Source organism: Hyposmocoma kahamanoa, unplaced genomic scaffold, assembly GCF_003589595.1.
Source record: "Hyposmocoma kahamanoa isolate Upper Pololo Valley unplaced genomic scaffold, ASM358959v1 86, whole genome shotgun sequence".
Lineage (NCBI taxonomy): Eukaryota > Metazoa > Arthropoda > Insecta > Lepidoptera > Cosmopterigidae > Hyposmocoma > Hyposmocoma kahamanoa.
Window position 1 is genome coordinate 17,312,118 of NW_020654289.1, and position 25,043 is coordinate 17,337,160.

Below are 25,043 nucleotides of genomic sequence, written 5' to 3' on the forward strand. Positions count from 1 at the left end.
AATGTGTAACAATCGCGACAACCTATGAACTCGATATGATCACTCAAATCGCTGATGTGCACTCGAGTGATATTTATTTATACAGTTGATATACAAGTACGAAATTGTATATAGTTTGTAAGAGTTCAAAAATACCGAGGCAGCGAAAAAGGCCAACAAAATTGTTTTAGTAACTTCTATAAAAGTCCAAAAATCGCAAAACTCACATTACTCTTAAGTATAGATTGAAACCGACAGTCAATTAAATACCCCTCGTGGCTTTAAAAAGTAACTAAAATAATAAGAATTCCGCTACAAAACTCTTGGGTTTTATTTTTCAGTTCAAACTAAAAGCTTTCAACGTGGAAATAAGGATTGTTTTATCCAATAGCCGTAAACCGTTCTTAATAGAAGTGAAAAGGAAAATTTAAAATTTCTGAGAGAATTTTTATGCAAATCGTGTAATAACCTTTCGAAGAATTTCATCTTTTAACGATTTTATATTATGTCTACTAATGCTCAAAATTGGTTTTATAAAATATAAGATATGATGTCGGTATCTCAATTATATTTATGGAAATGACAACATGACCCGATGTTGGATGATATGTAGGTCTCTCACAGGGCACCTTATTTAGCTCGATTTTGTTTAAACTTCAACAATTCCTCATAGATATACTACCCAAATGGCAGTTTTATTTAGCTGTATAACACATATATACATTACTCATTTTTTATACCACACAAATTATAACTCAAAAACGTACTTTACGTTTCTTCGGAAAACTTTTAAAACCATGCGGTATCTGATGGTAGATGGTATCCAAGATCACTTGTCTCCGTTATACTAACAAATGATAGTTCCCGAAAAAGCCTTTAAGCAAGAAAGTGCGAGTAGCTTTCAGTCCATTGAACTACGATTACTCCATGCATCTCCGAGCTCGAGTGAACTGATATTGTATTGCCTCTTTATACAGATTTCCTATTATAGGATCAATCATATATCTCAGTATTGGGTAATCAATTGTTATATTAGATATACCACCGACACCGTCTAACAGATGTTAAGGAAAGTAAAGCAAAATAAGACTAATCATTGGGAAGTTTGAATCTTTATTTATTGCTTCATTAAGAATGACAGACTGTGAAACATAAATGTCAAAAATACTATTAATATGTAATAAATAGTTAATTAATTTAATATTTAATTAATGATACCTTTTAAGACTTTTCCAGAAAGTTGACTTCAATTAGCTCTGTACCCAGTCATATATCTAGGAACATTACAAGTGGCGCCACCATGTCTTGTATAAGACAAAATGTTTGAAAACTTTGGTCAGAGCAATGCTTAAACATTATTTTCTCTTTCAACGCCCCCGCTGCCATTATTATATCATATATTATAGAAGAATATTTGTGCACTACTTGTCAAAGAAATACCTAGAACACTTATGAATAAAGGTCAACATTGTGGACCGTGTAAAACTTGGCGGCAATCAATAGGATTCCAGTGAAACTAAATGCTAGTTTGCACAAAGATCTATCGAGAACTTTACCGGGCAAGGGAATTAGCCGCCGTTGGTCCAATTGCAATCGGATAGTAGTCGCTTATCTCCTTGCACTTTGTTTGCACTCGCTAACTTTGCAGTAAAATGGTTTGTTTTTGAACGACTTTCTAACTTGATGGCCGTTTGTTGGATAAAAAAGCCTTCGGAAGTAGTTTCTTGGTAGCATTATACTTACGTGCCCTCAACATCATATCTAGCTATATCTGTTCAAATATTGCCTCCAGAGCAACGGAATAAAATCCGTCAATGTGTAGTTTGATGTGCTGCCGTCTATACCATTATTCATTCCTTAGTCCTTATTCACAAGAAAACAGCAATATTTTTATTCAGACTCAAAAAATGTTCCATATTTTTTCCTTTAAAATTGCGGATAATCAAAAAATTTATATCGCTTTCTATTTTGCTGATATTTAGTCATTATTTTTCACGCTTTATTTTTCCAGACATTTGATCATTATTTTACATAGCGTAACGTTACTCGGTTACAAAGTAAATCTCTACGGAACAATTAAAATATCTGGTTCAAAGAATAGAGGGGCTTCGATTACGCACCCGACTTTCGACTGGCTTGGCACAACTTTAATTAATAATGGTTTATTAATTAATTGCCCTGTTGCCAACGAAAATGGAAACCAATTTGAATATATTAAAAAAACATATTCAACTAAAAATTTTATCTCTTCGTCTTTATACATTCAGTTCTAGGAATATAATTGTAAATTGACTTCAAAGCGGTAGTCTCGCGAGGCAAACAAGTTTCTAAACTCTAATTAGATCAAGTTACATAATTACTTTCAAACTTTCTAATCATTTCTAAAAATACACTTGTAGTTGTGTCCGATTTAGGAAATGTTACTTAGGGCTGTTTGGATACTCATTGAAGTTAATGGTAGTGATGCTCGACTTTGAATGTTACTAATACTAATCATTCGAATAGGCAAATTGTTCGCCTAAGTCAAATCCAAGCCCAATCATTCGACTCGAGTCTAACGATTAACAATACCGAATGCCCCAGTCATTCGGTCGGGTGCACGAGTCGAATGATTATTACATCGGAACACATTCATGATGTCCATACCAAAATATCCCTGTCCCCGTCACATTTACAGTATTTACCATATGTCAGAGAGGGCTGGGTGATCACGAGCAGAAATGCTCTATGGAATCCATGGATTAGTACTACTAATTACTAATGATTGATCATCCAGATCATTCGAATACGAAAGTTAGTAGTTTACTAATTTGACATTCGAATGACAGAACTAGCGATTACTAACGAGTCGAATATCGAAATCATTCCCAATCGCGCATAATGGAAAAAAGCAGTTAATATTGTAAATGAGAATGTTTTATACACTACAAAGGTTTTTTTATAAAATATAAAATGTCATATTTATATAAAATGTCATTCCTAGCCTCAATATTTTAGGATCTTGTACGGTTAGCAATCCAGCCAATGTTAAAGTAGATATTAGTAGTCATTTGTAATTCATACTATTACAATACTTTGATTCAAACTTTCACGATTTTTACATATTATTTGATTTTTAATTCGGGACTTAATCACGTATAAAACATATTTTATTTTATTTACCTCGATGTTTCGGACATATTGCAACGTCCATGGTCTCGAAGGGACTGAAGAGGCGGGTGTCAGCCTAAGATGGCTCAGTGGTTCCTAGCGACCCCTGACCCGCCGTAACCATGGCTGCTACCGTGACCAGGATTAGCGGAGCGGCAGGGGATGGAGGGTCTATTATTTGATGCGCTGTCCATTTGAGGGTTGATGACCACAATCTCCTCACTAGGCATGCGGGTTAGAGATCGGTTGGACATGCAGATGGATACGCTAAGCTGAGGACCGGGCGCCAATTGGGAGAGGCCTATATCCAGCAGCACACTGCAATAGACTCATGATAATGATGACTATTGAAGATCAACCTATTTAATAGATCAAGGCACATCAAAGGACGTGGCGTAAATCTGTGTAAGTTCAATGATCTTATTTTGGTGACCTCATGCTATATCTAAGTATAGTAATATTCCAAAGTAATAATCCCATAGTTGAATCGGAAAATTATTTCCTGTTTATTACTAATTAATTCTTTTTTAACGAAATATCTTTCGGAAATACTAAAATTACAGAAGCAAAATAATTTTCTCTTAACGCTCATCTATAATCTACTACACAAAGCGACGAGCAGCGATGGTCGGAAACTTTACAATTTGTCCCGCAATATTGACTTTAGCATCCACTTTACGTAGGGTTGACAAGTACTGATTATCCACTTCACTTCTAAAAATAGCTTGATCATTATTGTTTAGCAAATAAATTGTGGTTTCTTGACCGTTTTTAGGATTACGTACATTTTGTTATGAGTTCTGGGGACTCACAACAACGTCTCCCCGTGTATTGGATTTACTGTGAGTAAAGTCTGTCCACCAATTTTGGAGATTATGACCATAACTCTTTTTGAAGCGGAAGAGTCCAATTCATCAATATTGTGTGTATTTGATAAATGAAATTAGTAAAAATTAGTTGCCATGTTTGTAAAATTCTATGGTGACATCCCTGTCCGTAATGTAATCCACTTTAACGACGTTTCGATAATAGGGCAGTTAGTTTGTTTTTGGGTACACTTAATATTTTCGCTTTAATTTTAACTTTCCAAATATTTTGTAATCGGTTAATAGCCTATTGTGGAATCTAAGTAAACTTTAAATGATAAATAGCACGACCACCATATCAGTTGAAACAGGGTTGTTGCTGATGCAAGTCTTTTATTCATCAGCTGATTCTGATGCGGATCTGATTTTTGAACCATAGCATCAGCGGAAGCTGGTTGATGTATTTAAAGAACAACGTGAAAAATGTACGTCTTTTATTGAATCTATCTACATGAAAAAGCTTTTTATTTTCTTTAGTATTGGAATATAATATTATTTTCAATGATTTTGTGACATTTATTAACAAAAGAAACAATCTGCATGAAAACAATCAACCTGCCTAGCTTAATCGTAGTGGAATTTGAAATAGTGAAATACATATCAAAGTTATATTTTAAAAACAACAGCTGAGCTGCTTTTTAGCTGACGACTCGAACATCCTCAATGAAAATCAGCATCTATGAATGCGGATGCGAATATTTTAATTTATGCAGATTATTTGCGGATGCTGATATTCGTAACAATCCTGGTTTGAAATATGACAATAAACGCTTTGCTGCAAGCACCACGCAAATGACAAATTGCTATTAATACGCATAAAGACGCCTCTTTCCCAATTTTCTTTACTTTGACACGTAATGACGGTAATTTGACTCAATTGTAGCCACACGTCACAACTGCACACAAACTACTAAAATAAACTGCTCAGTTATTGCCCGCAAGAGCCATTCCTCCATTCTATATTACGCAAAAATATTCAAGGCAATCGGTTGCATGCAAATTTTTTTACAAAGAACACGGGATTCCGATCAATTGAATGAATAAATGCAGTGCCACTCCATTCCCTTTTCTTATTAAAAAAAAAATCTTACTAGTTCTGTTCCTAGAATGTAGTTGATACTGGGATATATATAGCTCTAATGGAATCTATTTTTAAACAATCACAAAGATCCAGATCATTCATTGAAATGTCAAAAATCGATATTATGCAAAAATATTCAAGGCAATCGGTTGCATGCAAATTTTTTTGACATGGAACACGGGATTCTTATCAATTGAATGAATAAATGCAATGCCACTCCATTCCTTTTTCTTATAAAAAAAAATCTTATTAGTTCTGTTCCTAAAACGTAATAAATGTAGCTTTAATTGAATGTATTTTTAAACACTCACAAAGTTCCAGGTCCGTCATTCAAATGTCAAAAGTCGTAGAAGACTTTTTTCACGTTCCTAATTGCGTTCATCGTGAATAAATTTCCTATGTCATTGCAAAGCGTAAATAAAAATACTTCATCTACGTAGTGCCTTAAGACGCAGCAAGACCTAAAATAGACCTTTTGATATATTATGATCATTGATCACGCGGAAAATCGATTTATCGACATTAAAAAATACGAAATCAACGTGTATTTTAATTGACAATGACAACAAAAGATACCGGTAGTGAAGTATGGGGAAACACGATTGACTAAATTTTTATCGATAAAAAATCAAAAAGCTCCGCAAAATTGTCATTTGTAAAAATATGGGAAAATCAGTTTCATTCAATTGTTAATACAAATATTTCAATAAAATTCTATCTCCCGTGTTCTGCAATAAATACGTCAGGGAACTACGAACTTATTTTACAGTAATGGAGGATATTTTATTCCTAAAAGGCAGATGTTTCAATATCGTGCAATGTATTCTCCGCGTCTACCTTACACACTTCGAAACCTACGTATTGACGATATCATTTCGTCTTAACTAAAAGATCACACCTTTATAACGATAGTGACCCAATACAACATTCCAACTTGTTGGGAATACACACAGTAAGATTTGAAATTGTTGACCGTTTTAGATTATTTTATTAATTACACTTAAAGTACCTACAAACAAATGATGTCCAAAATGTCCTTGTTAGTCCTGGAAAATGTATATAAAGTGTGATGATTTTCTGTCAACGGTGGTGACATGTTGTTGTATTTGCAATTATGTGTTGTGTTGAGTGAAATTTAAAATATATAATGCAACAAACTCAGACTCAATCTGTGCCATGTAATCCGAGCTTTAAAGTGTCAGTTCCAGATTAACAAAATGAATGATTTAATTAAGATAATATACAGGTAAAGTAAAAAAGACAATAAAAGCTTAAGTACTAGAAAGTAAAACTAGGATTTTTAAGTTATATGAGTAAAATTGGATGATGCAAGATGCTGGCAGCGTTCCCCCTATGTATAGCTATGCTAATGCGTTAGGCAAGGTAGCTGCCGGCCCTTGGGTTTCCCAGACAGTCTATTCATTTTTTCGATAAAATTTTCTACAGATGAAGGGCACTGGGACCCCACGGGCCAAGGGTTTCAATTCCAAAGGCTGTAAAAGGTAATCGGACCTGAAATGCTGGCATATATTACTTTTTATTATATCCGCCAGCTCAGCTGCGAAGCCAGCCCTCTTGCTGATGTGCTGGAGATGGAATAGAGCAAGTGTACCGGAACAAATGCAGAACAAAGATTTTTAAAGTCGTTTTACGGTATATGCTCATTTTGTAAATATTTGAATTAGTTCACTTTCATTCTCAAGGTGCGAAATAGTCTGTAATAGTTTGACGATAACTAGGCACTTTATGGACAGGCATACTGAGAATGTTAGTAAATACTTACCTGCGTAGAATGACACTTTTTATCCCACGATAATTAGGGTGACTTGTAACCGTAAAGACCCCCTACGAAAAAACAAATGTCCGTCTTGTGGGTAAATAGGTATAAGTGTATGAGTACTAAATATAGAAAAGCTGACGTTTATTCGCAATTTGAGCGAGGTTCAAAATATGAGTTCGTTTAATGGGTAGAATCCCCCTAAAATCGTAAAAAATCTTCAAATAAAAATATATCGCCTTCATGGCTAAGTTTAGGTTTATAAAAGATTTTATGGTCACTTTACAGCAAATAAACAAGTTACGTATTATTACGCCCTGCCTGAAGCGAATAATAGCGCGGTCAAATCAATCTACTCGAAAGCGGACATACCCGAGTGCATCGCAATCATATATTGACGGGTCAATCCGTCCATGAATCGAGTGATTTTTGAAGCGTGCAAAGATTAAATAATTCGACAAATAAATACACAGACATACCAACACACTATTGAAACTTTTTCATAACGTTTTCGTTCATTACTTTTTAGCAGCAGTTTTCGTAGTAGAAGAGCACCTTGTGAAAAAGTTCGTCTAGAGAAATACTGCCACTTCACCTTTTTTCTAAGCAGTAATATGATCATAACTCCGTAGTTGTGCTGCTGGTGAAATTACAGGCACATGAGACTTGTCAACCTACATCTCAGGGTGACGGGCGCAGCGGCAGTGTCCCTCAGATCATTGTGATTTAAAGCACTGAGTAGTACTGCAACTGTTATGGACAGACGTATCGGTAACCATCAGGCGCATAATTTATTCGTGCCTTCACTTGGTATCGTAATAAAAAAATTTAAAATTGTAATCACGTCAACCTAGCTACCCAGCAAATCAAAAATAGCCGCACGTGTTCGCTCCATATTGGATTATTTTCTTAAATAGAAAACTACCGTGAGACTCAGGTATATTAACTTTAAACAATAATAAGAATAGTATATACCAACGGATTTATATTACATACATAATGTACGACAAATGACGTAGTTGAACGTGTCATTATGTTTTTTTTTATGAAAAGAAAAAGGTGCATCACAGTACAATTGTGAAATTCGAATTTCAAAAACCTTTTCCACACTAGCGTCGAAAAAACGCTTTTACGCGCAAATTTGCAATGAGAAAAAAAGCCTTTCCGAGCTATTGAAGTGAAAATAATATTTAGTAAACTAAGGGATAACTGTTTCGAACCAGTCCGAGGTCCTTATTAAATCCAGCTCATGATGTAGACCACGAACTAGGTCGAAGCATGTTGGGCAAAAACTCGACTTAAATTCGTAAGTTAGTCGTTAACATAGATTATTATTATTGTAAGGTATCATTGGAACATAAACAAATTTCATAAACATGATCTGAGATCAAAGTTTACGTTTATGATATGCTATGGAAACAACGTTGACTATACAAGTAAAATTCTTACTACAAAGGCAAACTTTGTCCATTGATTAATGTACTACGCGAGTTTCTGTTAGGAAATTTATAAATCCCATCAAAGATATATGTCAAAAAGGACCCAAGTTCAGAACACCGAACAAATGGGTCCGTCAGCTTTGCCGATAAAATATTGAAATGTAAGTGGGTGCTGCCTTATATTAAAATTTCTTCAAACTTATCCATACAATATTTATTCGCATGTAATTTGTACAAAATCCAAAAATACGTTTGAAAATCTTAGGCCTACGAGTTAAAACAAATTATTGCGTATAACCATACACGTGTAACCTCTTTTTACTTAAGAATGCTAATGTTAATTTTTTCATGACTTTAAAATGGTAAGTACAACATGTTGTATATAACAATTTCTTTGCGATTTAAAGGTCCCTACGGTAGTAATTGTACAGCTTAAGAGATCGCGGAATAAAAAATTACATCTAACATGTAGCTTTGAAACATTTAGCGCAATATCTTTTGAATAAGACTATCAGACGGAACAGTACTGTGCTCCAAAATATACATCGTTGAGGATGGCGAAAAATATGCCAGCCTGAAAAAAAACTGGACCAGTCATGTCTGTCGCATGTCAAGAAAGCTATGAGCACAGATAACCATGGAGTGGATCCCACCAAACGCAAGAAGGAGTCGTGAAAGATCTAGCAAGAGATGTCATGACGATAATACGAGATCTTGGTGTTAAATCGCGATGAGTGAAGAAAAGGAAGAGGCGTTTGCCTTGCAGTGGGACACTAACGGCTGAAATTAAAATTCAAATAAAAATTAATTCAAATAAAAAATTACAATAAAATTTAAATTAAAATTAAATTAAATAAATATGTCACTTTCACATGTATACAATTAAAGCAAGAATGTATAGTTGTTTTTTTTTGTATTTTTAAGTAAACGAAATGAATAATAAATGAGCAGCAATCATAAGCAAGCACGCTACCGGCATACACGTAGTTCAACGAGTCACAATTTTCACATTTCGTGAGATTAGCATCGATCCTAGACTGCTATTATCGTTGTCATACACAAACACTCTATTTTGATAGAGTAGATATATGTGATTGCATACTCTGTTTTGTGACAAACCGTTTTTGTTGTCCCAATAGTGCGATAAATCTTTGTTTTTTTACCGCGGTGAGCGGTGAACTTCATAATAAAATACTCACTGTTAGTTAAACATACATCCATATGCCATCATATTTTCCAGTTCAGAGCAAAAAACCATGCTCTCAAAGTCGACGTATGTACAAAACTCAAAAATAAATAATAAAAAAAGGACTTAAGAATCCTGGAGATAAAAAGGAAAATATATTTTGTTAGATAAAACTGCTTGGTTTTAGTTTAGGCTTTAAAACCGTATAGGTAACATTTATATATATTTTTTTTAAAACTCGTTTTGAGAGCATGACATTTTAGTATAACAAAATGCAGGATTTTCATGGTAGCGGGTCGCATTTTGCACCTACAATATATAAAATAAATATAACTCACCTCAAATCTGCTTATTATTCGCAAAGAAATTGGTAACTTCAACTTTTTCAGGTCAGGTCATATAAAATAATTATTTAATTTTTACAAAGCTCTCAGTGCAAAAAGCAAGAGCGTGAAGGATAATAACCATAATTACCTATTTGAATGTGTAAATAAGTTGCGTAGCTACGAACAGACCGAAGGTTTTTAGATTAGGTCGTGCCATCTAGGGGAAAAATTTAGTATTACTTATGCAGCTCCCTCTACAGCATTTCCAAATATAGACAACTTTGAAGCAATTTTCAGTTACAGAATTACACATTAGCTCCAGCGGCGTTCGATAGATGGCGCGAAGTCGAATTTTAGGAGTAGGTTTGAAACCGTCGTACCGCTTCTCACTACTTTGGATAAAGACTTAAATTGAAATCTAGTAACTTAATAAAGCTTATTCGTCCTACCCTTTCGCTAATTTCTTTGTAAAATTATACACGGATTGCGGGAAAGGTCTAATACACATTGTACTTAAATTATACTCATGAAAATATAATAAAATTTATGGCTTATTTCAGAATAGTTTTGTATTTAGGTGGCGCACAATAAACTCAAAATTCACAGCTTCATTCAAATCGTTACATAACGTACTACTTAGTACAGAAGGTATGATGATATCGGTTTAGGTTTCCGCGATTAATGTACCTTGACAGAGAAACTATTTTTTCGGATCTAAGTCGTGTTTATTTGTTTTTCAAAACAAACCAACGTTTCAGAGCTCTCTACAGGACCTATAGCCACGGTTGACAAAGATAGTAAAGTCATCAACGACACTTAATATTAATGCAAACTACCCTTTCTGAACTATAATTTCAAAATTTTCTAATGTAAGGCGTTAAGCCTTCCAATTTTCGCTACAAATGAAGTGCAAATACTTTATTTCAAATATGTGATTCTTTTTTTTTAAACTAAATTATTGTATATTTTTATCGAGGGACTAAAACGAGCCAATATATACCCGAAGTGGTTATCCATGTGTCGATATATGTCTATTACTCGGAGGGTTCATATTGGCTTCATTTAGTCTTGAGGTGAGAACTGTACTTTTTACTTCGCTTGCGAGAAATAAAAAATTCAATCGTTTACGCTCTACAACAAAATCACGAATTAAAATTCTGAAGTTTTCGCGGTATTTTTTTTCCAACCAAACACAGATACAACTAATGCAACAAAACGCCACGATAAGCGGTCTTTGGTAATCATGAACGTCTTTCGAACGAGTTAAGTGCTACGTCGCGTCTTTAAAATGGTCAATACACAAATGCACCAACGCAGGAAAATAATATGGCGCCACCGTCTATGCGGAAAAGGCAGGGAACTAAAACCTAATGTAGTCTTAGAACGTAACATTTTCGTGATGAAAATGAATGAATGAATAAATTAAACACTCTTTATTGCATATAAAATTAGAGTGACATCATAGAACAGCAACATAAGTGATTATAGTAGTAGAAAAAGTAACTTATTATTCAACAGGCGGCCATATTGCTATGTAGCAATTTCTTCCAGGCAACCTTAGGATAAAAATTTGGGATATGTAAGAGGGACATGAAAATGGTCCATACACAAGCACTTTTTTATTGAATTTCTGCAATAATTATCTTTTTTTTTGTGAATACCTAAAAAAGGTGTTTCAGTTGTAATTATATTATTTTACTAATCGAACTTTTACCTTTTGGCACAAACTAGAGCAAGTACTGGCTGTTTGAGTTTGTCTAGGTCACTCGAAGTAAATTAAAAAAACTAGGTTCTTTTTACTCTGTAGGGATGCACTTTACACTCGCTATGTAAAGCTATATTGACGTACTTTTAGAGCATGAGAAATAAAAAAAAATATTAGGAAATTAGAATTATTAATGCTATTCATTAATAATTCTAATTTCCTTTTAATAAATATTTACTTTTACAAATATACGCAATTTAGTTAAATAGTTCCATTTCCAAAATATGATAATTATTAAAGACAAGTTATGGCGTCGTTAGATGACATATTTCAGTTGACAAACACTCACACTCTAGTGAGAACATTAAAACAATTACGCATTAAATACCGTATTCATACTACTAGTGTAAACAGCTTATGAATGTAAATTATTTACAAACAATTGAATCCAGTTGCGGTGAGATTTAATAAACAGCAACAAACGGCTCAAATAAATAACAACAACGACTAACAATGAAAACAAGTATGAATCGATATTAAATCAATTTCAATCGGTAAACTGTCATCAGTTGTCAGAGTTTGAAAAGCAAAACAAGCGAAGTTGAGTACGTCGCAAACAATACCGACTTACACTCAGTCAATATCCGAACGCCATTCCGACTACATCGACCAATAATTTAAATTCGATATAACGATCTGCCTAAATCGCTAATCGATTTGTATTAGTTTATTTTTGTTATATAAAACTAAAATGTTGAGTGCTAAAAGTTGAAATGGGAAGTGGAATAAATAAAAGGAGATGAAGCGCTACACATTTTTTGTTTTTGTCGCTGTTTTGGTCACCGTCAGTTTTGAGGTAAAATTCAGTTTTCCATAATATTTACGTACTTTGTTTGCTATAACTAGCCGAGGAGGCAAAATGTAAAAAAAAATCCAACACAATGCTGCAGTCGTATTTTTAGTTTACATTGTTCTTTGCTTTATTAACAATGACAAGGGTGTTACGATTGGCATCGCCTATTTGTAGCCACCATAGTCACTATTTCCCTCCTGAATCGACTTACTTTGTTAATAAACGATGATTTACATTATTAAATAAATTAAAATAGCGTATATAATATCGTTGTTAAAACTTTCTTTGAAAAGTTTCCTGATATGAATTTTGCACAAAACCCAGTACGTTTTCAATAAAAGTAAAAAGTGTACTAATATTTAATAGAAAATTGACGTAACAGCAGCAACCTTACGTTGTGCAACAATACGTTTATTCTATTTTCTTATCATTGCTTTATGAAATAATATTTTTATTGCATTTGGTCAGAGTTCATTAAATATATATGCAATTTATAATTTGCCCTATCGCTGTTACTTGTAAAATTTCTATAATTTTTTCTTTCCTCTTATGACTATTTACATGTTTGCTTCATTTATTTTGGCATTCATTTATGTAGTTAACGATTTGAATGTAACGTATATTATTGTTATTTCTCCATGGGTTTACGTCTTCCGCTATATTATATTTTAAGATAATAGAAGATGGAAGTGATTCTAAGTGATTCTTCAATCACTTCCATCTTCAAAAAACATTCGAGTTTGCGTTTCTGTGTTGAGTGTGGTAATTGTGATAGATTTGTAGACACGAATGACGTTAGTTTTATAAACAAACTCCATTTGTAGTGGAATTTGATCGGAATTATTCCTAGAAATTGATATATCTCGGCTGAAAATATTAATAATAATTAAAAAAACAATAACTATGTAATAAATTATTAAATGAAATAGTGGAAAATGATCTCCTAAAAAATTGTAAAGCAGAAATTAATTTTTCAGATAGCTCATAAACTTAATAATCTTATGTTATGTTTCGGAAATCCTACTATAGTAACATTTATCTCAAACTAAATATGATAATATTTTTGTTATTTTTGTATGTCTTGTGCCTGGTTGTAAGCTACACGCCTGTCCATAACAGTTGGAGTGCCACTCAGAGCTTTATATCGCAAAGATCTGAGGGGCACTACCACTGCGCCCGTCGCCCTGGGACTAATTTCACTAAATTTATAATATCTCCCTATCGAACGAAAGAACGTCCCAGTGAAATATTTTTCGTTGTTTATTTATTATATTTTATGGATTTGCATTAATTTGTATAATTTGATCTATTCTTAAAATCCAAATATCCCAAGACTCATGAAGGGCTAAATAATCCTGACCGTTTTTTCAACCTAAGCCTCTTATTAATTTATGTTTGTGAAAGCTTCTTTGTTTCAGTGATATTATTTTCTGAAATTCCCAACCATTTCATGTTTTCACGGATTGTTTTTTTTATTAACGTGTTAGCATTGTGTGCATTCTTTAGAATTTTGCTTAGTATCGTTTGTTTTCTTTTTAATAACGTTTAAAGTACATTTTTGTAAAGGTTTATACGTTTCTAATTGCCAGACCTCCTTCTACCGACACTCCGTTTTCTGGTGATAAGTGTACTATTATGATTAGACTAAAAGGAACAAAATATCTGACTCGAGACGTAAATATAGATACTTTCGGGTAGAACGGGCGTAAAAGCCTAATTACAAAGTTAGCATGGCAATTATATTAAATTTATGACAATTATATTAAAATCGAGAAATGTTTTCGTTCATTTTTCCTACTTTTTTACAATTACTATTACGTAAAATACTCAGATTTAGACAAAATAAAAGAGCATAGAAAACTAACACAACTACATCAATAATGTTATTTTATTTTAAAATCGGGACTAATAGTGTATAAAACATATTTCATTAACTTTGACGTTTTGGACGTATTACAACGTCCATTGTCTCGAAGGGACTCATCAATAATATTTTTTGGTAAAATTATCCATTACGTCCTTTCTTTCCCGAAACATCGATATGACGTACAATTCAATGGAGGTACTCGATCTGCTTTAAAATTGTATCGTAGTTATTTATTTCAGAAAAAAATATAAGCTTCAACATATTTGAATGTGAGTGTTCCCATTACCGTAACGATATAACTAAAAGCAACATTGCCTTTTCAGACGACAGACTTCCAAGACAATCTTATAAATGGCTACAGAGCCTTGATCGCGGACATACAAGTCCGAACACAGAAGTCCCGGGAGGACATGGACACGCTGGTGTCTCAAATAAAGTTGTTGATGAAGAACGAAGCTGACAAAGCTATTAACTACATGACTGTTTATCTTGAACAAATTTCATTATATTTTCAGGTAACTGCTTTTATACTCAATGTTCGTTATAAAAGTTTTAAATTTCAAAATCATGGGCCCCATATACGGGACGATTTGTCTTCGCGATATGTCGTTTCAGACAAATCGAAACGATGATCGACAATGTATGTTTATGTCATTAACGATCAACTTGACTGCCAAAAGAGTAGCGACGGATTGATACGATTATCATGACGATCCATCGGAATAACAAATCATCTGTACGAGTATATGGGGGCTTTAAGAAATTCTCATATTTCCAACCACCGCAAACAAAAGCAGGCATTTGTTATTCTTATGCGTTCGTTTCATTCATTCATTCTTTTAATTACTTCCATTTAGAACTGATATAAATAAAAATAATAAAAACGTTTTATTTATTTATTGAGATTGTTTGTGAAATAACTCTGTACTGTACTGTAGAAGTATAGGCTGCGGAGAGGTTATTCAAATATCTCTCACTAGATGTCACTAGCGGAGACAAATGCCGAAAATTCAGTACAAAGATCTATAACAAAAACACATAAGAGAATTTCGACGCCTCGGTAACTGGTCCCAGATGTTTAGAGCAATGCTACGGTGCAGCATGGACGTGGATTGAAGTCCCACCGAGTCGACGAAACATTTTTCTGTGTGTTCGATTTTTGTATTCATAATCATAACATTTTATTTGTCAATTTCACATAAGCTTAATTCTGGGGGTGAAGTTTGCTTTTATGCTTAACAGGGGGGTGATTCACGTAATCAAACCATTACGATATCGTAGCGATTTAGTCGTTGAACTGCTTTTTCGTATTCACGTGTGACAGTGAACGTCAACGAGTCCAATTTTATAGTCGTTCGATCCAAATGTCGTTAAAGCGTATTCTGGTATATGAATCGAACTTAAATCGTCTCTAAACGACAAGTCATACGTATTCTGCTAAAATTTTGACAGTTCTTTCAATAGACGTTCGACGACTAAATCTCAAATTTCACAATCCAAGATGTCGTTCATTAGTCGTTATGTTTCGATTCTACTCATATCAACGTTCGTCCAAGTGATACGTGAATATTTTGGTTAGGAGTTCGATCGAACGATATTTTGATAGCTTGAACTTACGTGAATCGCACTACGGTCCTGTGTTAGAAAACACCGATTTTCCATTATAGATAGTTATAATTTGCTTTTAGTTTGAATATTACTTCTACTAGAACTAGTATTAAAACTATTATAATTTTAACTAACGTGATATGTAGAGTTACCAAAGTTCAGGATTATAAATACACCTACATTTTGTCACAGTATCTGTTTACAAATGGGAATTTAGCGAGTAAATTAAAACTTAATTATCAATGTTGTAAAAGGTAATCATCCACGACCGCAAACCTCGCAATGGAACTTACTGCAAAGAGAGTATAGTTAAGCTTCTGGGAGAGAATCTTCAGTTAGCCGATGAAAACGTCACGCTGTGTCTTGCTCTGGGCTATCAAAGAGTACAAAGGTTACCAGGTATGTTAAAATATACATGTTTTACAATTGAAAATTATAATCTTAATAATTTATTTACTTCAGACTACATTTAAGGTCCCTTGCAATGTTAGTAGAGCTTATCCTAGATTAATACTTAATAACTAATAATGAAATTGGTGTCTGTGCGAGTTTATACATCATCGGGCAATTAGGTCTATCAGCTATCGCTTTCAGGATACCGTTACAGCTCCCGGGCATTATGTTCATTAATGATATTACTACAGCAAATGTACTGTTGGCTTTCGAATTACAAATTATGGCAAAAGAGGGTATCACAAGTATAACAAAAATTAATATCTTGGTTTCATTGTCATGTTAAAGATTTTCTTAGTATGCAAAATATTTGTAAGCTGAATCAGATTTTTTCATAACGTAGTTTACTTCTACCGACAGAAATGTCGGCATGTAAGCTTGAATACTATAAAATATTTTCAAACAGCAACTATATTCTTGCTTCCTAAAATCAAACAGCAAATTGTTAAGAATTGACGCTCTAAGAGCCTGATCGAAATAGAAAACGATGATAGTAGAGCGATCCTCGGTTGTTTTTGATATACCTAAATTGTCTTATATCAAATTAATACTCTTTAGTAAACTCGACACGATTGGAATAATTACAATTTTAGAACACACACAGGTCACAATTGTTAATCATCGATGGATATTTTATTTATTAATATAAAGATCGAATGCAAAACAAAATTCCTTCGTTTTGACAATATTTAAACCTCTGTTTGCCAATCTAGGGCAACGCGCTCTACCAACTGAGCTACAGAATCTTCAGCTTCACAAATCTCTCCGTGCGTTTGTTACAGCTGATTGTTTGGTTTTAACGGCTTTCCGCCATAGCGCCAACTGTGAGAAATTTATGTTAAAGTTTACAACCTGACAAACCAATAGGCAACACACACACAAACACACCGAGCGCGGGCGCGTACGTCCATCCCGCTCCATATAAATACACGAAATCAGACTCGCCGCGGTCCCGACCCGACCCGCGCCCGACCCGCATTCACTCTATATGTGTTACACGCTTCACAGCTACCAGTGGCTGAAAAGAGATGTCGCTTTACGAATTATAATATCGACATATTTTGTAATGCACTTGAGAAATGTAAGAAATAAAACATTAAAATTTTAATGTTCCTTAGTTAGTTTATCTAATGCGATTTCAAATATGGATTTCATACAAATATAAAGAAAGTTTTAATTAAGAAAAGTATATAGGACGACAAATCTATGTGAACAATTAAATAATCCTAATTCCCAGCCGTAAATATAGTGTAAGGGCTGGTTCAGATGACAAGCATTTAACGTGCGACAAATTCACTACGGTATGTAAAAGCGTAATGGTACTTACGAATAAAATTCGTATTATCGTTAAAACTTGTCATTTGAACCAGCCCTAAACCCTCTCTTTAGAGACGCGTACATGTGAAACCAGGGTTGAAACAGCAGAGTAAACAATTTGATCTTGAAACGTTTGTCACTTTACAACTGAAACAAAGTTCTTGTTATCTGTGAACTGTTTTTTGTATACACAACAATAGAAACATCCTACGACAAATGGGAAATTGAATCTTATTTAAATTTTCTTACAATGTAATGTTATTGTACTATATGAATATATCTGATTTTCATTTTCACACTTACTTAAATCGCCACGGATTGTTTTTTTTTTTTAATGGGACAGTGTAGGGAAATCCGACATCATAGAAGATACAAGGAAACTGTCTATGTGTTAGGAACCATTAAAGTCTTTTTTGTGCAAAACAATTTTGACGTTGTCAATTTTCTGGTCAAGAGAGAATTGTCAATAAAATGAATAAAATTGATTTTTTTTACTGGTAATATATTAACTTTCATAAAGGTATCATTGTATGAGACGAAACAAATCGGAACAGCAGAAGTTGGTCAAATTTCATAAAATATTTTTTCATAAAAAAGAATAAAATTGACTAATTTTTTTAGTGCTAATGGACTCAGTTTTTTATAAGGATGATTCGATTGTATAGAATGAAAAAATCCGGATAGCAGAAATTGGTCAAATTCAATAAAATGATTTTTCATAATATAAAATGTGTTTTCACAAAAAAAGACTTAATGGTTCCTAAGACAGTTTCCTCGTATCATCTATGGTTTCGGATTTCCCCTTACTGTTCCATTTTAAAAAAACACTATGTATACCGTATTTCCACTTTAATTATATATCCTCTTAAGGCCCAGCAAACTATGACGAGGAAAGCGTTAAACGCGCAATGTACGAGCACATTAAAATGTACTAAATATAATTACGAACGTACAAGAATAACACTCCCTTTTAAAATCCCCTGATAAGTAGTAAATAAGTGGGTACATTGATTTAAGTAAATTATTAGCAAATTATGGACAGTAGATCTTTGTTACATCACAATGATGTTTCAACATAAGTAGGAATACAATCTAGTACAGAAGGTTGTATTTTATTTAAATCTTGTCAATGTAATTTGTCAATGCAATCAATTGTTATGTGTTTCGTTGTCCATAATAAATAAATTACATGCTTCAGGCCTAAAACAGTACGCCCTCAGTTTCATATGAAAAACGCTGTATTTTTCTAGATACAGAGTTTTGGTCATAAAGAATATATAGCGCTAAATTTTAATGCGATATTTTCGTAAAAAAGTGACGTTTACGTGATCTTAGGAATAATATTATTGTCGGGGTCTGAATAAATTCACATTTTGATTTACACGGGGCCTTAGAAGATGTCATTTTTGTTTCCTTAACCAATTATAATTAATTGATCATGATAATAAACTATGACTTCTTAAAAATCTAAAGGCATACGTTTTTTTTTTACTTTTTGGTTTAAACAAACATAATGTATCTATACACGGAGCAAATTGCCTTATAATATTGGAGCTTTTAACCATCGACGTAAAAAGAAGGGAGTTATAAAACTGAAACCTTTATCTGTGTGTATACCCCTGTCTGTCTATATGTCTTTACGAGGCACAATAACTCCAGAACTAGCGGTTTTTCAAATCGATTAATTTCAATGCGATTTAGAAGCGAATCGATTTAAAATTTAGGCGAATCTAGTCGTCTAGACTGTATTCATTATTCAAACAAAAGTCTTATGTTATTAATGTTAAAATTTCGTCAAGTACAGAAACGGAAACTAAAGAGGAGAATGGTTTGGACATTCAGTTATATGACATTATTACTGAAAAATTTTATTTATTTAGTTGTATTTTATTTATTAAAAATTTTTAAATAATTTTTATGAAATCGATTCAGAGCATACGATCCGATCCATGCATCGGCTCATTTATGGATCCAAAAAATAGATTTAAAGCAAAAAATCATGCATCCCTATTCCCAGGGTAGGAGAGATATTTGTACGGTCCACATTTATTTCTCTAGTGAGTTTGGGTGTAATTTGTGGTTAACTATGTGTGTGTTCATGGCACCAGCGATACAAGGTTTCCTTAGTGCGGGGCTATAAGTGTGTGTATTTAAAACATCCATACTATGTCCACTTGCACGAAACTTAGGTACGCTCTAAAGTAATGATTAAATTTATGACTCTCTTAACACAATACATTAAGGTGTCTTTTGCATTGCAAGCATTGATTTAACACATACTTATGTTTAATGCAAGCCGACATAAGTACTCTAATTTTTTTTTAATGTTATTAGAATTAAGCATTCATTAATAGCAACATTGTTGTTATTTATACAAAATCTGCACAATATTTTCACCTGCAGATGTACACAAATGTATACTTTACGTGTACTAATGTAAGCGCCATAGTCAATTATGGCTTTGGCATAAGTTGTAAAACATAAAATAAGACAAAATAGACAAATAGCAAAAAGCAAAATATAACGACTACAAATTGTACTGTCATTTGTGAGGTTGTGGTGTACGCAAAAGGACTTCAATCAGCTTATGCCAAAGCCATAATTGACTGTGGCGCTGGTTTTTAATGAGCCCTGAGCCGAGATGAGCTTTTTATTGAGTTTCAATTGCATTCTCTTTTTTTTTTAATGTAAGAGCGCATTTGACCTGCATCTCACCTGATGGAAAGTGACGATGAGGTTGACGATGGAGTATGCACACCTAAATAATGCCTTTTCACTCTCGTCTTCAAAAGGCCCAAGTTATAAAGTTCACGGAACAAGTCTGCAGGCAGGGAATTCCACTTCATAACCGTTCGCCATATAAATGTGGAAACGTTACGCTTCGCGCGAATCTTTGGAATATCCACAACATTGGGGTGGCCTACAGGCGTAAGCTTGGGTCCCAGTCCCTCGGCGATGGAAAGGGGAAGGCGGAATCGAATCGTGCAATTCCATCACACACTCTCCGTGATATACCCTGTAAAATACCGATAAGCAGGCAACTTTACGGCGGTGTTCAAGGCTCTGCAGCTTCGTCTCCACTAATTCTGAGTCACCTATAAGCTTCTTGGCACGGTTGTCAATTGAATCCAAGGTGGCCGTTGGTATGTAGCAGAGCCATCCCAAAGGTGGCAGCAGTACTCCATGTACGACCGGACTTGTGCTTGGTACTGCTGAAACAACTGTCCCGGTGTAAAGTAACGCCTCACACCGGAAAGGTTCCCAAGCTTCCTTGTTGCATTTTTGGCCATGGATTCAATTTATCTGCCGAAGTTCAAATTGGACGACAGGTATGGATATATCACGAAAAGTCGAGTCAGCTCAAAGGAACTCCGTTTTGTGGAGAATAGACACGCTTGCGTTTTGGTAGCGTTAAATTTGACAAGATTAGCATAACCTAATCGGAGACTGCCTTGAGTGTTAAATCCAAACTGCTAACGATGGGCTCTCGACAAGACTGGGTTTTCTGTCCACTGTCCCTTGCATTGGTCAAGTACCTATCTACAATTGTGCTGTCATCAGCATCAGCATACGCAAAGGTACCTGGAATTAACATATCATTGATATGCAGCAGAAAGAGAGTTGCAGACAGTACGGAACCCTGAGGAAATATCCAAAGACACTGCAAGTGTCGCTATAGCCTCGCTCCATATGTGACACAAAAAGATCCCCAGTTGATTGCTCTCATCGGAAACCGTACTGGCAATCACTGAGGTGGTCGTTGTCTTCAAGGTACGACAGGAGACGGTTGTTGAGTACACGTTCCATAGTCTTGCAGACTATGGAAGTGACTGAGATAGGTCTATACTTGATTGCTGTCAACTATAGACCAATCTCAGTCACTTCAGGTCAGCTCTGCTTCCCTTTTTCGGAAAATACACCAGTCTACAGTGAGAGGCGGTACAGGCGTGTGAGAACAGGTGAAAAGCATTGTCATAATCGCGTCACCAATTATAATCTCGATACCTCCAATTAACACTGCGCCAACTTTATTTTTTGGTCATTTTTGTAAACGGCCACATTTATTTGCTATTATTATGCTTCCTGAATTTTGTGACAAAAAAGAAGAAGAAATAAACAAAAATACGAATTTCGTTAAAAAAGAAAATAAAAAACAAAAAACAATATAAAAATAAAACAGGTCCAAAAATTAGTTGTCGTAATGTTTATTGGAAGTATCGATCTTAACGTATTGTAATCTTTGTTTTCATTGAGCAAAAGTTTGTTTGCGGAACCGCCATGACTATGGCATTGTCAACCTACATTCAGTGCATTTTATTTTGGGTCAGTCTTCCTCGTTTACGCTCGTAAGGTACAGGATGTAGCCAAAACAAACGACGCTCGCTGGTCAAATAATAACAAAACTGTGTAAACAATTTTGCTGAATATACATTCGTTGGTATTATCGTGATTGTGAATGAAGCTATTGTAGCGAATCCTGCTTCGTAAGCGTATCATGATTTACGCAGGTAAAAGTAGTGTAGTGGGATATTGTCTTTTAGAATATGGCAATTTTCAAACTCAAACCGTCTTTATTCCATATCGACGCTGGAAATGTAAAACGTGAATATGGAAAATGTTAAAGGAGAGCGATTTAAAGTATTTTTTTAAGAAAAAAAATGAAAACTCTAATTTTATCTGTTTATATGGAAAAGATGAAACTTTCTAGTTTTCCATATAACAAATAACACACACAATTTGGCCATTGAACCCAATAAAGTTAATTTACTAAGCATTTTATATATCTGGATATTTACAGAGAAACTTCAAGTCCATTTCGAGACGCTAGAGAATTTGAAAAAGTACTCCGCATCAAAACTTTTCGAGTGTCAGAAACAACAGCAGGTTGGCGGCAACTGTTCTCACGAAAGTCAAGATTTAGAAAGGACAGTCGTAAGTAGCATATGAAAATAGTACTTTAATACGAATACTGAAGGTTGGACTTGAATTATTAGAGAAATTTGCGAATAGCAAAAACCTCAAAATCATAACGTGAAATAAAACAACAAGCTAACACGATGTCAGTTGGGGACTTCACGACTTCACGTGATGACCTTCTTCGACATGTAGGTAGCTATGATTTTTTTTCATTTTTAAACAATTGATAAAATTTGTAAACTACCACATGATTAAATAAGTTTCAGCGAACGAAAAGGACAAGCGTTCTGCCAATTAGACCAACACTGCTTTATTTTATAGCACAGAATGCGTTCAATCTGTTTAGAAGTATCTTTCGAAGGAGAATGTAGCAATGGCGCGATTATGCTAGCATCTTGCAGTCATCACTGCTTAAAAATTTAAAGCCTATTCAGATTTATATCTGGCTAAATTAGGCTTAAATAGGGAAATTGGTTTCGCCAGTCGGCACTATATATTACACTTTCCCTATAAACATATCCCTACGTTGTGGATATTCCAAACATAAACACGAAGCGTTTCGCTCCCACATTTATATGCAAACGGCTATGGAGTGAAATTCCTTGCCTGCAGACTTATTCCCAGAACGCTGTAACTTGGACCTTTTCAAGGCGAGAGTGAATAGGTATTATTTAGGTATGCATGCTCCATCGTCGACATTATCCTAATTTTCCATCAGGTGAGATGACGATTAAATGAGCACTTATTTTATCTAAAACGACCTCTCACAAATTGGACTTCAAAAAACGTAACGGAAACTTTCCAGAGTGACAGCGACCTAAACATCAATAAAATTGGCGATCTAATAGCATTTGTTTAAAGTCTTTTTTGTTTATTCCACAGTTCCTGTACGAAACTTCACCGTTCCCGGTAGTGATGGCTGAAATTGCAATCCACGGGTTCAAAGAAGTGTCAGATCTAAGCGTCTGCCTAAAGGACATCATATCCAGGATGATGACTCACTCCGTGAAAGTTATTGGCGACTTTAACAGATGCATCCACAACATTGAAATGCCAAAACTGAAGTATCTTCTCAAGTTCATGAAGAAATACGCTTAATGAGGTTGATTGTATGTGTTATGAAAACAGGTAACGAATTATTATATCTGTAAACTGTCCTGAGGACAAGATTTCTATCGCTGAAATATCACATTTAGAAGATCGGAATTATTATTCTAAGTAATGCAGCTGTGTGACTGTCGCAAAGAAAAAATGCGCCATGTAGTTCATTCATATTTTTTGAATCGGTTTAATACACACCACTGAGTACTGTAAGATCTATGTATCCCTAAATTGTACAGTACCTAATTCTGCACTGATACCTTTAAAATAGGTAGGCTTTAAAATAGGCTCCAGACAGGAGCAGATTAAACTCCTTAAATCAATAGAAATTTAGTGGGCCTCATTGTCTATCAATACTTTGTGATGCTATATTTAAACCTAGTCCTAAAAAAACTTAAGAAGGTAAGGTCCGTTACCTTCTTTAGTTTTTTTTATACAAGATACTTGCTATGATGTAATGTACCTGCTGTAGTTAATAAATTTTTTTTCACACAACAAACAAATAGCGACATGATTATACCGATGTAAGTCACATAACATTGCGAAATTTTTCAATTTAGAGCAATACTCGCCAAAAGGTAGTATCGGATATCCGGTTCCCATTAGATACATTCAAGTCAAATTTATTGACTTGAATATATTATACCTTAGAGATTTAGTACCGATCATTATTATATAATTGTAGATTTTTTATACCATAAATATAACAAATGTTTTTTTAATAATTTACTTATTTATTAACATAAATACAAGTTCCCCCTACTTTCTAAACTCTATTTGCAAATGTATGAATGTTGTGTGACATTTTAAATTAATTTGAATTAATTTCTTTGTAAATAATTTTAAACTAAGTTGAAAAACATTTGTAAGAATGTTATTTTCACTAACATTCTGAGAATTAATTTTAAATTAAGTCAATTTTTTATTCATGCAGTTTGTTTGTGTCGTTTAACAAGAATTTTTGTCTAATAAAATAGATTAATTCCGAAAAGGGTTTATCTTATCAATTTTTTTCTTATGATGTCAAGGGACGGGACGAACAAGTCGCATGCCCTTCGTCTAGCGTCACACCTGTCCATACCAGTTGCAGTGTCACACAAAGCGTTAAACCGCAAAGATCTGAGGGTCACTGCTACTGCGCCCGCCACCCTGAGACATATGTTGACAAGTCCCATGTGCCTGTGACTATACCAGCATCCTTATAATTCAAAACCGGAACGCAGCAATGCCCATATTACTGCTTGGCGGCCGAAATAAGTAAGGTGGCAGTACTTCCTTAAACGAACTTTTTCTCTAGGAATTCTACCGCTACTAAAGAGAGACAATTGCTGCATTGACTTTTAACCTCAATATTTAAATATATCATGTCCTCTTCAAGTCAGCTTTTACTTATTTATCACTTATATCATAAATAAAAG

General features: G+C 34.2%; 2 protein-coding genes across 4 annotated transcripts in view; one reads left to right on the top strand and one right to left on the bottom strand.

The window, feature by feature from the left end:
* The window catches only part of LOC113234812 (protein unc-13 homolog B), a 403,601-nt gene that overhangs the window by 367,550 nt on the left and 11,008 nt on the right, over window positions 1–25,043 (bottom strand). The gene's annotated exons all lie outside the window — the stretch shown is intronic.
* On the top strand, window positions 12,159–24,705 carry LOC113234813. 2 transcript variants are annotated; one of them, XM_026470310.1, is made up of 5 exons: window positions 12,159–12,365; window positions 14,553–14,744; window positions 16,092–16,236; window positions 22,406–22,539; window positions 23,407–24,705. In XM_026470310.1, exons 1-5 carry the CDS (start codon window positions 12,309–12,311, stop codon window positions 23,620–23,622), a joined length of 744 nt encoding a protein of 247 aa, XP_026326095.1. In that variant the 5' UTR covers window positions 12,159–12,308; the 3' UTR covers window positions 23,623–24,705. The 2 variants fall into 2 exon arrangements, with proteins under 2 accessions (XP_026326095.1, XP_026326096.1); XM_026470311.1 differs by lacking the exon at window positions 12,159–12,365 and adding an exon at window positions 13,564–14,036.

Bases quoted from the DNA above. Each gene is read 5' to 3' on its own strand.
- LOC113234813 (XM_026470310.1), top strand. From the start codon at position 12,309: ATGAAGCGCTACACATTTTTTGTTTTTGTCGCTGTTTTGGTCACCGTC. The intron at 14,745-16,091 runs GTAACTGCTTTT...ATGTTGTAAAAG, and splicing joins AAATTTCATTATATTTTCAG to GTAATCATCCACGACCGCAA. The intron at 22,540-23,406 runs GTAAGTAGCATA...TTTATTCCACAG, and splicing joins AAGATTTAGAAAGGACAGTC to TTCCTGTACGAAACTTCACC.